Source organism: Penicillium concentricum (assembly GCF_028827145.1).
Source record: "Penicillium concentricum strain IBT 3081 chromosome Unknown utg000001l_segment0_segment0, whole genome shotgun sequence".
In the NCBI taxonomy this organism is placed as follows: Eukaryota; Fungi; Ascomycota; class Eurotiomycetes; order Eurotiales; family Aspergillaceae; genus Penicillium; species Penicillium concentricum.
In genome coordinates this window covers 7,320,691-7,334,328 of record NW_026622754.1, presented here as the reverse complement: position 1 = coordinate 7,334,328, position 13,638 = coordinate 7,320,691, and the positions used below count along the sequence as shown (strand labels likewise).

Below are 13,638 nucleotides of genomic sequence, written 5' to 3'. Positions count from 1 at the left end.
TATAGCTCCATTCATGTTAGGGCAAACGGGGTTGCCAAAGAAGGTGGCTTCAACATCTTGATAATCCAAGTGAGTAAATTAGTACGGAGTGAGTATAAACCAGCCTTTGATTTGAACAATAATAGTAAAATCTCCGAGTCTCAGGGAACATATTAAAGATCCCTCGTCCAGGCCAGCGTGTAAGCCGGCATAGCGCTAGTGAGCATCCATGTTCCCTGCTCCCCGCAGTCTTTGGAAGTTTTGTTGGTTTTTCCCACATCGTCATTAGCTACCGTTGAATGCACCCAACACGTGGAGGTGGTCAGGAATTGGCCATGATAAGTTATGGACGATGGATCAGCTCATGATAGGACAGACTCGAGCAGGTATTCTCCGCCTTACAGATAGCCCCAAGGTCTCGACCTAAGACAAGCCCACGGGAAAATGAGGCTCACACTAAGCTTCACGGACCTTCGTAACATACAAAAGTACCTTATCTAGAAATGATTCGATTTTTGAGCAGTCGTACTAGGATAATAGGAAGACAATGTATCTCTCTTCATACATAATAGGCCACTGTATGATTGTACACTGTATTAAGTGGATTTACAAAAAGGACATGCAGTAAATAAGAAGTAAGACATGAATGCAAATATATTCGCCGTAAATGCTACGAGATTGGTCTGGTGACCAATTTTGACGCCTAATATAGAAAAGCCAAGAAAAAATAGAGCCCAAGTTGTGTTCCCCCAAACTGCCAATGAAGCGCTCCAATGAGGACAGTATAGGATATGAGTTCCAGCTTGGAGATTTGTTTCCTAGACAAGGTTTTGTGATGTCGCCCACACAAACAAGAACGCCATAACTGCAAATTTAAACAAACCAACGCCGTGTCTCCGATTCCCCATGTTCCCGGCGCTTATAAGACATCCACTTTCACAATATAACATAGAAACAAAAACGGCCAAGCCGAACCATCAAGGGTCAACTCATAGGTTTCACCATTAGGCAATAATATTCGATGTAGCTTTCGGAACCCAGAGGGATTTTGAAAAAACCTCCTGTTCCCAAAAGGCCCATCGTAAATTGCACATATAATCAGAATTCAAGATAAAACGCCGCACATCATGAATGGAGAGAAAGATACCAGCTCAAACATCTCGGCATTCTTGAGTCTTGCGTCTCTTTCCCTTCGGCGGAGGATCGAGCGGGGTACGCTTGTATGTAATCGTGCGGGTCACGACTTGTCTGACACTAACTGCCTTTGTGGTTGCACTTCTCGGTGCCTCAAGATACCGTAGCTTCCAATCTGATGGGGAAAATGGCGATCGAAGAGTGGTCGCACTGCGAGGAAGTGCACTCCATTGTGACGCACTATAGGGACTCGCGCTGTACGGAGTTGCACTGCACGGGGTGGAAGTTCGGGGGGAGTCTTTTGAAGAAAATGGCTTGAGCGACTGGGGAATGCGTAGTCTTCGTAGCGCAGGCGGAGCCTTGGCTGACCTCAAAGTGCGAGGGGAGGGCGGCGGGAGGGAGACGGCTGGCGTTGCAGGCGACTTGAGGGAAGCCCGAACGGAGAGTGCGGGACTTGTTGCAGTTGACGGCTGTGAAATTGGCGACGGGTCGCTTTTTTCCATTGAGAATTTTGGAAAACCACCAGCACTCACCGGACTTGTGAAGACCGGTGTTAAGGCGTTGAGGAAATCGGTATATGCTAGTGGGGGTGTGATAGGTGTTGCGCTTCCATCTTCGCGTTTGATGTCATCGACGGTGAGGGTCTTGGAATCCTTGTGTATTTCCGAAGGGAAGATGAAGGTTTTTGGCGTCTTCAACGGATGCAAATCGGGCTTTGGGGCTGGCATCTTGCTCAATAGGGTATTTCCAAGTCGGAAGAAAAAAGCGCAAAAAGGTTGGCGAAGGCTGCTTCACTTGGGAAGGATGTACTAGTGACGCAAGGACAGAGCGAGAGCGGGTCGCTCACGTCTTGATCAAAGTAAAGCGACAAGACGTCTAAGTATATATAAAGACGAAGGTCAGGATAATGATCAAGAAGACAGAGTCAAAGAGGGAAATATGTAGTAAGTCTTACCAAGAAGCAAAGACTCAGGAGGGCCGAGGAGATCTTTTTCTATATGAGACACGAAAGGACGGTATTGTACAAAACCGTAACAGCTGTACCCGTACTAGACGGTATCAGTCAATACACGGTCGACTAAGTCAAAACGGGTTAGCGTGGCCAATCGCATATTTGGCCCCGAGGGACTCACCAGTCCTGCTGTCGGAAGTTAACAAGCTAACAAAGGGGGCTGAGCAGAATGAATTCGCCCCCAACTGAACTGCAATTTCAACGATGGTTTGGATGAGATATGTATAAGAGTGACCAGCACCTGAAAAATAAAAAGAAAGAAAGAAAGCAAGGTGAAAGATGACCGATGAAAGACAACTGAAAGAAAAGAAAAAGAAGTATAGATGGCTGAAAATCAACCAGGAGGTATACTCGAGTCTCATTATATACACCATCAACCCTAAATAATAACCGCTTCCATAATAAAAAAAAGCCTTGGAATAAAACAAGGGCCGCATTATCGCGCGCCTCCTGAATCAAGAGCGGCAGCCTTCCTCTGCTCCCAAAATATCCTCCACGCGACTGAGGCGTTGACCGGCGGCTTGGTTTCTTCAGCAACCATGCATCTGTGGTATATTGGCTCCCCCCCCTTGTTCGCTACTAAGAGAGCGCGCGGCATTTATGACATGGGCGGCTCGACGCTGTACAATAAATCAGAATTTTGAGGTACCTATAATTGGTTGCGTACTTGTCAAGTCAACTCGGGGTACATGAGCAACCCCAAGGGAAACATAGAAATTGTTTCATCAACCGCTGGGACCAGTAGCTTCAATAATTGTCCAATCATACTATCTCCGGACCAGCGGTTGGTCTGCAGACACCAGCTCTGCAGGGTCTTGTTTACACTAGGCCCGTGATGCTACCCTTCGGAGCACCATCGTACATCATCCAAGATTTAGCTCTTCAGGTGTTTCACTCCACAATAGATTGCTGCAGGACATGGGCCTTGTTTCATGATATAAATTTCGCTCAGATAGAATAGTGAGTAACAGGGAAGCATCGATTTCGAAATTTCTAAGGCCGTGAATTAACGGCAGGAAGCTATTTTTGATTATTTACCGCCAGCTGACCTTATTCTAAGGCTCCTCTGCCGGTCGAAGCTAAAACTAACAGCGAGCGCCTCTCATATCATGAAACAGGGCCATACTGGGAATGCAGGAGCGGTTGGATCGACCATGCTGTCTGTTGGAGTCCGGCGGTTACCCTTGGACAATGTTTATTTTGGTCTTCTGGCACGGGTTTGGATGAAGAGTGCATGTACTATTTAATCTCTGCGCCCCCAGAGGGAATGATGAAGCACAAAGGCACATCCTCGCCCCAACCAAGAAAGAGAGAGCCAACGTTACATATCAAGAGAATGCATGTGTCTACGCAAGATGAATATTCTCAAGGAAGAGCTACAACTTCTGACGGAAAAAGTCTATCCACAATTATCTTGTTTTAAAGTGAGAAGGTTGAAAGGAATGATTGGAAGCTAGTCGAGCTCTAACACCGTTCGAAACGGATAGGAATTGAAGCCGAGAGGATCAAAGTTCATGAAAAAGGTATATTCAATTCAGCCCAGCTTGAACCGAAGGGGAAGTCACAAAAATGCAAAAGAGAGCCGGGGGATATATAATAAATTGCAAAGTCCACACGCCCAAAAACAACATCAAAAACACCGATGCTTTGTCCAACTATGTAGCATAAATGCAATCCCGATCATTCTCATCTAAGATATATGATAGAGCTCAGGGGGTATCACTGAATGACTTTAACGCTTTGACTCCGTGCCATAGAGGTTGTGACTAGCTCTTGCGGCATGTTTAAATCAGAAGATAGCGCCAGCCGTTTCGGTTCATGACATCTCGCCAGTGAACCTGCTGCCTCTTGATTTCTCGCATTCCAGGTGGCGAAAGAGGAACAGACTGGCCAGCATCCTGCCTCGTCTCCGAGGGTTGGTATCCTGCCTCGAGCTCGTTTCCCCCGAAGGGAAGGATGGACTGACAGGATCATCAGATAACCGCCAGTACTCGTTCAACAATTGGTACATGCGACCAATACTTCCCAAGTCAGCAAGATCTCCCAAGGCAGTCACTCGATCATCCAAGACCTGACGGAATGGGCTGGAAGGAGTAGAGAAGGCACCAGCGATGAGAAGTGGCCATACAAGAGAGCGATCAAAGCCAAAAGGTCCCGATGGAACATAAGACATAGCATCTGTCAGTGCATTGACAAGATTAATTGTGCTGGTCTGATTGCGATCGGCTCCAGGGATGAGGCTGCAAAGGTAGATACGGGCGGCAATGCGGAAGATGGCAGTCATCGTTTTTGTCAATGCATCGGGACGAATTGCTCCGGTGCCCGGTGAGTACGGGCTCATTAGAGTTGTATCCGCATCTTCGGTATATTCCAGCTGACTGCCCAAAGCGGCCACGTGTGTGCAAACAGCGATGGAGTCAACGCGGCCCTCCATTTTGAGTGATTCTAGACAGGCAACCTCAGAGATGAGGTACATGATACGGTCATCGCATCCCATGAGTTCCCGGAGACCAGAAGATGTTCCACTCAGGTGTTTAGCACGATAAGAGTGAGCAAACTGGGGTGTTTTTCCAAGCATTGTGGCACCCAGAATGTCAATCCAGGAAGTTAAAGACATGCTGAAGGGGGGCACTGTGTGCATCGGGCCACATGGAATCAATTGGTTGGTTAAATCCAGTTTGCTGACCAGGTTTGACGCAGCTTGGAAATGGTCGTTCCAGGGGATATCAGGGAGGTAATCATCGGGCGCTCCAACCGAGCAATGAAAGAAGATCATGGCAAGAGTGGCATCCAGAATGTGTTCATGGTCAGCGTCCTTATTCAGTGCTTTGCACAATTCGGAAATAGCTTCATAGCGATGACGCATAATATCGTGGTCGATCTGTTCACCATTCAATCGACTTGTCGTTTTGAGGTGGATCGCAGCGACACTAAGACAGCAATGGAAGTATGACTTGTTTGTTTCCAAGGACTGAAGAACAGACCGAGCCCGGGCAGAACCACGCTGATGAACTTCCAGGATTGGGAAAATCATACGCAAGACATTGTCCACGAAATGATCCAGAAGTGGCCGGTCATAGTCATTGACGGGGATATTGGCTTGCAGGGAGGCCTGAGATTGTCCAACACCAGGACCACCCAGTACTGTATTTGCCTGGGAAAATTGACGAGAAGAGTCAAAATATTCGTCTTGAAACCATTCATCTGACGGGAAAGTGGGAAGTGTGGCGTGAAGTTGTGGTGGGCCCATCGCATTGAAGGTTGAGACTGAAGAGTCATGTCGCAGAGGCACATCGTTCACAAATGTTTGGCGTTCAGTCTTGACATCAACCTCATAAGGATAATGCTGAGAATAAGATATCGGTACAAACCCAGGGGTTGAAAAGTGCGCCGCGAAATTAGAATCATATCTTTCAGTATAGATAGGGCGGCTAAAGTCATCTCCAGAACTCGGCGACGAGAGGGCACGGTTCATATGCTCTGAGGAAGATATCAGAATTTGATCGGTAAATACTGAACCAACCAATAGTTGAGTCGACGCACCATGAAGAGATCCACTTCGTTCCAATGACTTGGTCTGCTTGATTTTGATCTTAATCCGTTCCTTTTGTTGTCTTCTTTGCTCTGCATTGCTCCACCACACAGGTCGTTTATATTCACATTTGATGCAGAGGTTCGCACAGGCTTTGCAAGCGGGGTGGCCTTCGTCACATTTTTTTCTTCGTAGGCGACAGGTGAAGCAACCTATATAGATTGTTAATAACCCAAAAACAGCCGATCATCAAGCGTAGATGTTCATACCAGAGCGAGATCTTTTGTGCAATCGTCCCGACTTGTCCAGTTGCCCATTGAGAGACATATCCGCAGAAGGAGAGTTTGTGTTTGTCAAAGCGACACGTGAAGTCTTTGAATTAGGCATTTTTCGCAATATTATCCTCAATATCCAGTATTGATGACAAGAAATGGTCAGTCAATAACCAAAGCGATTGAAATAATTGGAGGCGGGGTGTGCGGCACGGCCGACGAAAGAATAATATAGTTGATGAGGAGGACCAGCCACCTTGTTCGCAACTAAACAAACGGTGCAATGGCAAAAGCTGAACCGGCAGCTTATACACTCTATTAAGGGTAGAATATAATGGAAGATGGAAACGAAGGCTGGAAAACAAACTGATTCGAGACGGGTTTAAAGGATATCTTTTATCTCGAGATCTCGGATACGGCGAGTTATAAGTCTGAGCTACGATCAGCCGCCCTGGCATGCATGCTTCTAATTTTGTTGGAAGCGGTAGAGGAGCCTAGTTCGAGCCGGAAGAATATGCGAACATCGGGTGGGGAATACAACCCCAGCAGCAAATCAGTTTCGAGGCACGGGTTGTTGGCTGGGTCCTCAGACTAAATTTGGGACACGACAGGGGTGTAAGCACGAAAATTGACAGACGACAGGTATCCAGGGCCGATCCTCTCGAGCGGCGTCTGCAGCTAGCAGATAGTGATCTCTGGTAGGACGACCAGGGCCCCCATGATGCACGAGAGTTACAGTGGACCTGCGAATTATCCCTGCTAGTGCCCAACTCTTTCGGGGTAAATCACCAACTCTCAAGCACCTCACTTACCACTTAGTGCAACTCTGGGCATGGTGTATTCGGACGCTGATAGGCCCTTCACCGAGAACTGACTTCCTTTTTTTTGCTTTTTTGACGTCGAGGCTTTCAGCCAGTCAAACTTCTATATTTGGCTAATAAAAATCAAAAGATGATCCCAATTCTACAACGTACAAATGTTGATAGGGCATATCATAATTAACCAACATCCGAAAATAGTACCCTCGGGTTAGATTATCTCTTTGCTTGTGAGAAAGCGGGGTTGTTGGTTTGTTGGAATTAACAAGAAAAAATCGATACCGCCAGAATGATAGGTAACCAGCCCATCTTTGCGAGTCAGGCAATTTTCACACTAAACCCCGAATTGGTGGGAATACTCGGACAAGATTGGATGGTATTGGTCGAAAAGTAAATGGTTGGTGAAAACCGTGCAGATTTAGACTGTGATGAAGAAGCAGCTCTTGCATGCCAAGCTTCTATCTTTTGTTCCTCATTGGCTAATTGACTGTAAGCCCTAAGACCGACTAAATTTTAGTGTCATCGGTGTCGTGCAGAACGGTGGACTCATAGCCAACCGTGGGGCCGGGCCGGGCAGGCTAGTGCGCCAAGGCTAACGCTCGGACTGTGATAAGGGTACATCTGGCAAAGAGTCCTTAATTAGCAACACTTAAGCGCCATAATTAAGACTAATTATACTATTCTTGAAAATGAGACAGCATATGATATCCTATTTCTGATAGATCAGATGAGCAGAAATCCCCCCAAAGTTCTATAAATAATTAGATGAGGCATTATTAGGGGGGTCTGTAGACTAATTGTCCCATAATTAGCATCAATTTGAGCGGGGTCATCAGGACAATATGCAGTTTGAATCCTTCAAAGTCCTCATTGATCCGGATACTACCTCACTACGATGCATGTACTCCGTATGAGACTTCCGAATTAGAAAGGATCTACTCCGTACTTGGTTCCCACCAAATTTGCTCTTCTAAATTTGGAATGAATTAGATTAACCATAATTGTTTGTGGGCTTAATTTAGACTCATGTAGTAATAATAGGGAAAAGATGAGCCTCGAATTGCGCGATAATTGATCAAATACGGCTCATAAAATGAGGTCTATTTATGACGATATTGTTTCAATCAGTCCTCTTTGGCCGAGGCTGGCATATTGGCACCGCAGCCAAAATTGGATTACCGTTTTGATTGCGACCATGTGTCACCTTTTAGCTACCTGGGATCAATACTATCGGTATGTATCATGTCTGCAGGTACCCGGCAGCTCAGTCATATAATCCCAGGGGATATTGGAAAAGGAACCTTAGAAACATAGACAACTTGCTGATTGACTAGGTCATCATTGCTTACATCCCGCATTTTGATACATGTTGTACATGCTTACATTATTGTTGCATGTACCCCGTATATACAAGACTAATATCAAATTCCATGTGAATAGCCTTCTGAGTCTACTAAGAAATCTTGATTTGGGGTATTCAAAGGAGCAAGAGAACATTGTGTTTTCCCAGAGTGATGATAGTAAACAAGACATAATATTCTGAACACCCAAAAGTAACATACATGTATGGACCGTTGCCAAGATAAGTTTTATGGCTACCCACGCAAGGTACGGACCAGTCCTGGAGGGGCATTGACATGACACGGACCAAAAGTGGTCACATGGTCAGAAATGACCTGTTCCACAGGCACGTGTACGATGGGAACGAGGATGTGATGTCAATTTCCACGAGGAGAAGTCAATGATTGAAGATAACATTGAATGATATACCCCGTGATTGAAACGAAATAGGATGAATTATATGAGCCTTACTCTGTATATATTGTTCAGATAATAAGATAAAAGCATTTACAGCAAAAAATAAATCTACCGGGTAAAGGGTTCTAATAATGTAGATCGGAGACAAGCATTAGGGACCATGGAGTGCTCGTGGCTGGAGCGAAGTGCATACCCGTATTACACATCACCTAGTATGGATTGTTACCGAGACTTTTCTGCACTCTGGTTTCCATTCCAACCGCATTGTCCCCCGAGAAGTGGAACTTTGGGACACGAGGAAGGAATATCAAAGTGCGGTCAATGCTACGGAGTAGAAGGAAGACATATTTTAGATTGATCGATTACATTTCTCACCAACGCCACAAACCCCCCTCTGCGGAGTAAGGAGTAAGGAGATTTTCAGACACAATTGGTCATTCCCACTGAAGTACTCCGTAGTCATTGCATTACTGTCGCAGATCAGAAATCGAAAGCACTTATTTGTTAAAGATTTACCGCGTCGCTGGATCAAATGAATATCATGTCTGTTTGTATCAGGGTCTTACAGCACTACACCTGGGAAATACTCTTAGAACTTATAAGCTTGGGCGAGAAGTGATTTATAGCGGGATGCAACTGGCCTCAATACGGAGTACTGCGTATGCGAAAACCCTGATATGCATGAGTACGCGGTGTGATTCAATGTCTTTAGTGGGACTCTCACATGAAGTGAGCTTGGAAATTGATATGGTACTTTGTTCTCATGCAAGGCCAGTGGGAGTCGGCTCAATATTGATTGCCACACTGATCGGCCCTGAGGGATATTGTACTCTACACAGTCACCTATGAAGCGAATCTTCTACAAACACTATAAATTCGCATGGAACAAGATGCGCTATACCCGAAATATCTTGTCTGTCGTACGGAGCTCAAGTTCAACAATAGGTAATGTTAATTTTGATACGGAGTATACAAAATACACCTAGCCAAGCTTTGGCTTTCAATTTTTTTCTTTTACATCGGTGAGAGAGAAATTAATGCTATTAAAAAAAACCCTTGGATTAAAGATTAAGAAATCTATTGGTAACCTGTATTGTGAAAAATTCTAACCAATCGCTTCGGGGAAACAGTCCGAAAAAATAACGGATCTGTAGTGTGATGAGGCGGATGGGGCGGATGGGTACTTGCGGGTGATTGTGTGACTGCGAGCAGTGTGACGGTTTCCTCTAAAAAAAGGTCCCAAGCTATATCCCTGATTGGGCAAAAATGCCAGTTAAATGTTCCAAAAAAACCAATTTAGGAATAATATATTCAGGGCCATCAGATGTTTTCTATCGATTTGATAAGATGCTTTGTCTCCAAATAAAAATAGAAAGAAATGGGCATAGTAACAACCCTTTGGCTATTGACTTGATTTTGGCCCCAGGCCCCCTGAAATGTTGAGGAAATGCCACCGTTTTATAGAATTGAATTCCAAACCCTGCTACGCGCCGGGAAACACTTTAGGAGATTCCCAGCCCGTAAAAGTTTAGCCAAGAATATCATCACAGCAGTAGCGCTGTGATGGAGCAGCCTCTCACAGACCGCTATCACCCGCTTTCCCCAACCCCTCATGCAGGTTCAATGCAGACTGGATTACTTGCCCAACGAGCGTAGGAAAAAACTAGACTTACCGCATGAATTCCCGGTCTTCGGCCACTATTTCCTAAGCTAGTGTTCCAGGTTAGCTTGTCGGCCACCTAGATGCATCATGGGCGCCTCGCGGTGCTTACCGCTGAGCCATGTCCCCAGTCGCTGTCTGAGCTACAACTCTCATTGGCTTGATTTTTGAAATCATCCGAAACCCTTGATGCTGGGCATTCTTACTGGTAGCCCACAGACGAACGGGTAACAACTCCCAGATGATAACATGGTACATAAACTCACCCAACACCCAATTTACTCATCTTTGACCTTGTTACCCATTATTATTTTATCCTAGCGTGTTAAATACTTGGCCCCACATATACCAACATAAGCCGCCTAGTCTGACCAAGTCCTTTGGGTTGGTTATCCCACTGTTGGTTTTTTCACTTCCAACTCTAGTGCCGATACTCCAGCTAGACTGGCCTTTGGTATGACAGTATGGTTAGTTGTTGTTGGATCTTCCTATTGAACCCCTCAAATATCTAATACCGAGCATAGGAGGCCCAATATGCATATGACATGAGGTACATAGTGAACCGGAAAGAGGAATCCTTACCACTTTTCCCGCCTAAGACCGCAATCTATCGGCCATATTCGGAGGTGACAGAGATCTTTGAGGAGGATGGATACCGTGGCTACTCAGATAACTCACCCATGAGAAGTGTGGCTTCTGTGAGTAAAATTCATCCAAGCCTTGAAATATGCCGTGAACATCAATACTAATCCGTTCTTCCTTTAGTTTGGAACTGGAAGCATATCCACAGCCTCGACCCCAGACAATGTTGCAACCCCCGACTCGACTGGACTGACAGCATTTGATTTTCACATCGATGAAAATGATATCCGAGGCCCGAGCGGTCCTCATTTGTTCTGGTCATCTACAGACTCTGACCAGAACTCGGTCATAGACATGAATCCAATGGTCGAACAAACGCCCATTGCTACCACGGGTCCTTATCATCACAGAGCCTCGAAGTTCGACCCTTTCCGAAGGGATACACCCGTTCCGAATCGCTCGAATCCAACCCCCGAGCCCCAGCATTTCCAACCCACACCCTTTGCTAGGCAGGCTGTACAATCTAGTCAAATGACTATGCCTCAAGATTGGACACCTTTAGAGGTTGTGGAATGGATGCAAGGCCTTGGTTTGGAAGATGACATCGTGAATACATTTTTGGCCAATGACATCTCCGGCTCTATTTTGCTGGAACTTCAAAACGAAGACCTCAAGGAGCTCGAGATCGCGTCTTTTGGAAAGCGACGCAAAGTGATGGGTTACATCAAGAACCTTAGAGGTAGCAGCGTGTTCTCTGACACGGACACATCTTCACGCACAGACACTGCTTCTTCGCATACATACACTACTTCTTTGCGCTCGCGCAATTCGAGTATCACGAGCGATGTCGCGTCTACTCAAAATACATCAGTGATGTCAGGCAACACCCTGAGATCCTGCTACCCTACCGATGAAGAGCCAAATAATTTGAAGCATTGGTCTCGCCCCCAAAACTATGATAATGATGTCTACAAGAGAACTGACCTCGTTCCTGATGATTCTGTCTCCATTGTTGCCATCGAGCAGGTTCTGCCTAGACCGCACAAGTGCAAAAAGGGAGAAGATTGTCACAAGTGGCAGAAGCAACAAGATATGCTTGCTCGGCTCGCTGATGATCTGCCATTCGAGCATTTCGGCTCTCGCCGTATTGTCGCGGGAGACCCTGGAAACCCGAATACAGCCCCAAACCTACTCAGGTCTCCCAAGTCCGAGCTTACCCCATCGCTCACCGCATCCTCTGATATAATGGGGCCCGGTAAGCTCTCTGCCTTCCAGCTTTCCCAAGAAAAGCTGAGAGAGGTAAAACCTAGGGATCCCCAGGAGAATGTCAGAAACTTCCTGAACTTCCAGAGCCTCGACCGATTGCAGACAGACAATCAGCCTGCAACTCCCCCGAGAGAATTTGCCTCGTTCTCCGAACCAGAGTCTTGTGATTCAGCAAAAATTACACCCACACTTTCTGAACATCTTCGGCACCTGCCCAGGCTCAGAATTCCCAGCATGCACGATTCCAGTGACGGGTCTGTGTTTACTGAGTCTGTCTTTACTACTGAAAATACGTCGGCCATACGTACTGTCACTCCTTCTATCCTGTCAAGAAGGAATCAATTCAACGACCGGACCGCTGTACCTGGCGGACAACAGTCCATCGCCCGTGAGGTAGCACCCTCTCCAGCAGACTACTACCGAGTCGATCCTTACTATCGGTCGGAAACCCCACTTTCAGACGTGGATGTCCCAATTACTGCAGTTCCAATTGGACCCGTATCACGAGAGGACTCGCAGTCAGTACCCCCAAATATGCGCTTCGGCAACAGCAGATTCGTAACCGAGGAGCCAATTGCTCGGCCATCCTCAACTATGGTAGAAAGCCATCGGCGATGCCCTTCTATTCAAGGTGTCACCACACTGATTCCGCTCAAAGAGGAATATGCCATGAGTCCAATTGAAACCCCGGACGATTTACAAAGAACACCCCGTGCACCTCAATTCCGCAATAACACCTTGTTCCCTTCAACCAGACGTGGACAGGATGACGTTACTCACAGTGGGTGGATGAAGAAGCGCAAAACTACCAAATTGCTGCGCCATGACTGGGACAATCGTCATTTCACGCTGAAGGGTACACAACTCTCCATGCATGAGGACCTTGCGTCTGCTCATCGAGATTCAAAGGCTCTGGAGCATATCGATGTCGACGACTTCGCAGTTGCCTGTTCTTCAAATGCCTCGAAGTCCAAGTTGACAGCAGCATTCAAAAAAGCTGTCCTCAAGCGCAATGATAACTCACAGGATGTGTCGGCCTTTGCCTTCTCTCTAGTTCCCACGCCCAATGGCAGCGGTTTTGTCGATCGCAAGACCATGTTTTTAAACAGTGGCAAGTCACACCACTTTGCTGTCAATACCCGCGACGAGCGTATTGATTGGATGCGAGAGCTTATGCTGGCCAAAGCTCTCAAGCGTGGTCGAGACAGTGGTGCTGAGCTCACCTTCAATGGGGCCAATATGATATGATATGTTTTTTTTGTTGACGCATCTTACGAACAATTTTCTCTCCTGTTATCTATTATCTTTTTGTCTTTGTCTTTGTGATTTTCATGTTTGGATGACCAGGAGTAAACAGAATACTCTTCCCGCATCATCTCACCTCGGAAACTGGATGATTTTTGAATAATCTAACGATGTATTGCCACGAATTTCCTTGGTTTTGTTACGCTTTTACTTTCATTTTATTTCTTTTTTGTCATCTACTTCTTTGTCTACTAGTAGTTAGAAAGAGAGAAATACCCAGCTGACGTTGGAAGGCTCGCGCTAAATTCGTCACCTCAGGAGAGTTTATTGAGAATGATAAATATATTTTAAGCACTTCGTCAGGTTACGTATATCTATAT

General features: G+C 46.0%; 3 protein-coding genes across 3 annotated transcripts; 1 reads left to right on the top strand and 2 right to left on the bottom strand.

Moving 5' to 3' along the window:
- Nucleotides 1–1,130: 1,130 nt before the first annotated feature.
- Nucleotides 1,131–1,841, bottom strand: N7517_002821 (uncharacterized protein; the record flags this gene model as incomplete). The annotated part of the gene is made up of 1 exon (XM_056720551.1): nucleotides 1,131–1,841. One exon carries the CDS (start codon nucleotides 1,839–1,841, stop codon nucleotides 1,131–1,133), a length of 711 nt encoding a protein of 236 aa, XP_056584686.1.
- Nucleotides 1,842–3,941: 2,100 nt separating this feature from the next.
- N7517_002820 (fungal specific transcription factor domain-containing protein) lies at nucleotides 3,942–5,600 on the bottom strand (the record flags this gene model as incomplete). The annotated part of the gene is made up of 1 exon (XM_056720550.1): nucleotides 3,942–5,600. One exon carries the CDS (start codon nucleotides 5,598–5,600, stop codon nucleotides 3,942–3,944), a length of 1,659 nt encoding a protein of 552 aa, XP_056584685.1.
- Nucleotides 5,601–10,629: 5,029 nt separating this feature from the next.
- Nucleotides 10,630–13,261, top strand: N7517_002819 (SAM and PH domain-containing protein; the record flags this gene model as incomplete). Its single annotated transcript, XM_056720549.1, has 3 exons — nucleotides 10,630–10,632; nucleotides 10,690–10,863; nucleotides 10,931–13,261. 3 exons carry the CDS (start codon nucleotides 10,630–10,632, stop codon nucleotides 13,259–13,261), a joined length of 2,508 nt encoding a protein of 835 aa, XP_056584684.1.
- Between the last annotated feature and the right edge of the window lie 377 nt (nucleotides 13,262–13,638).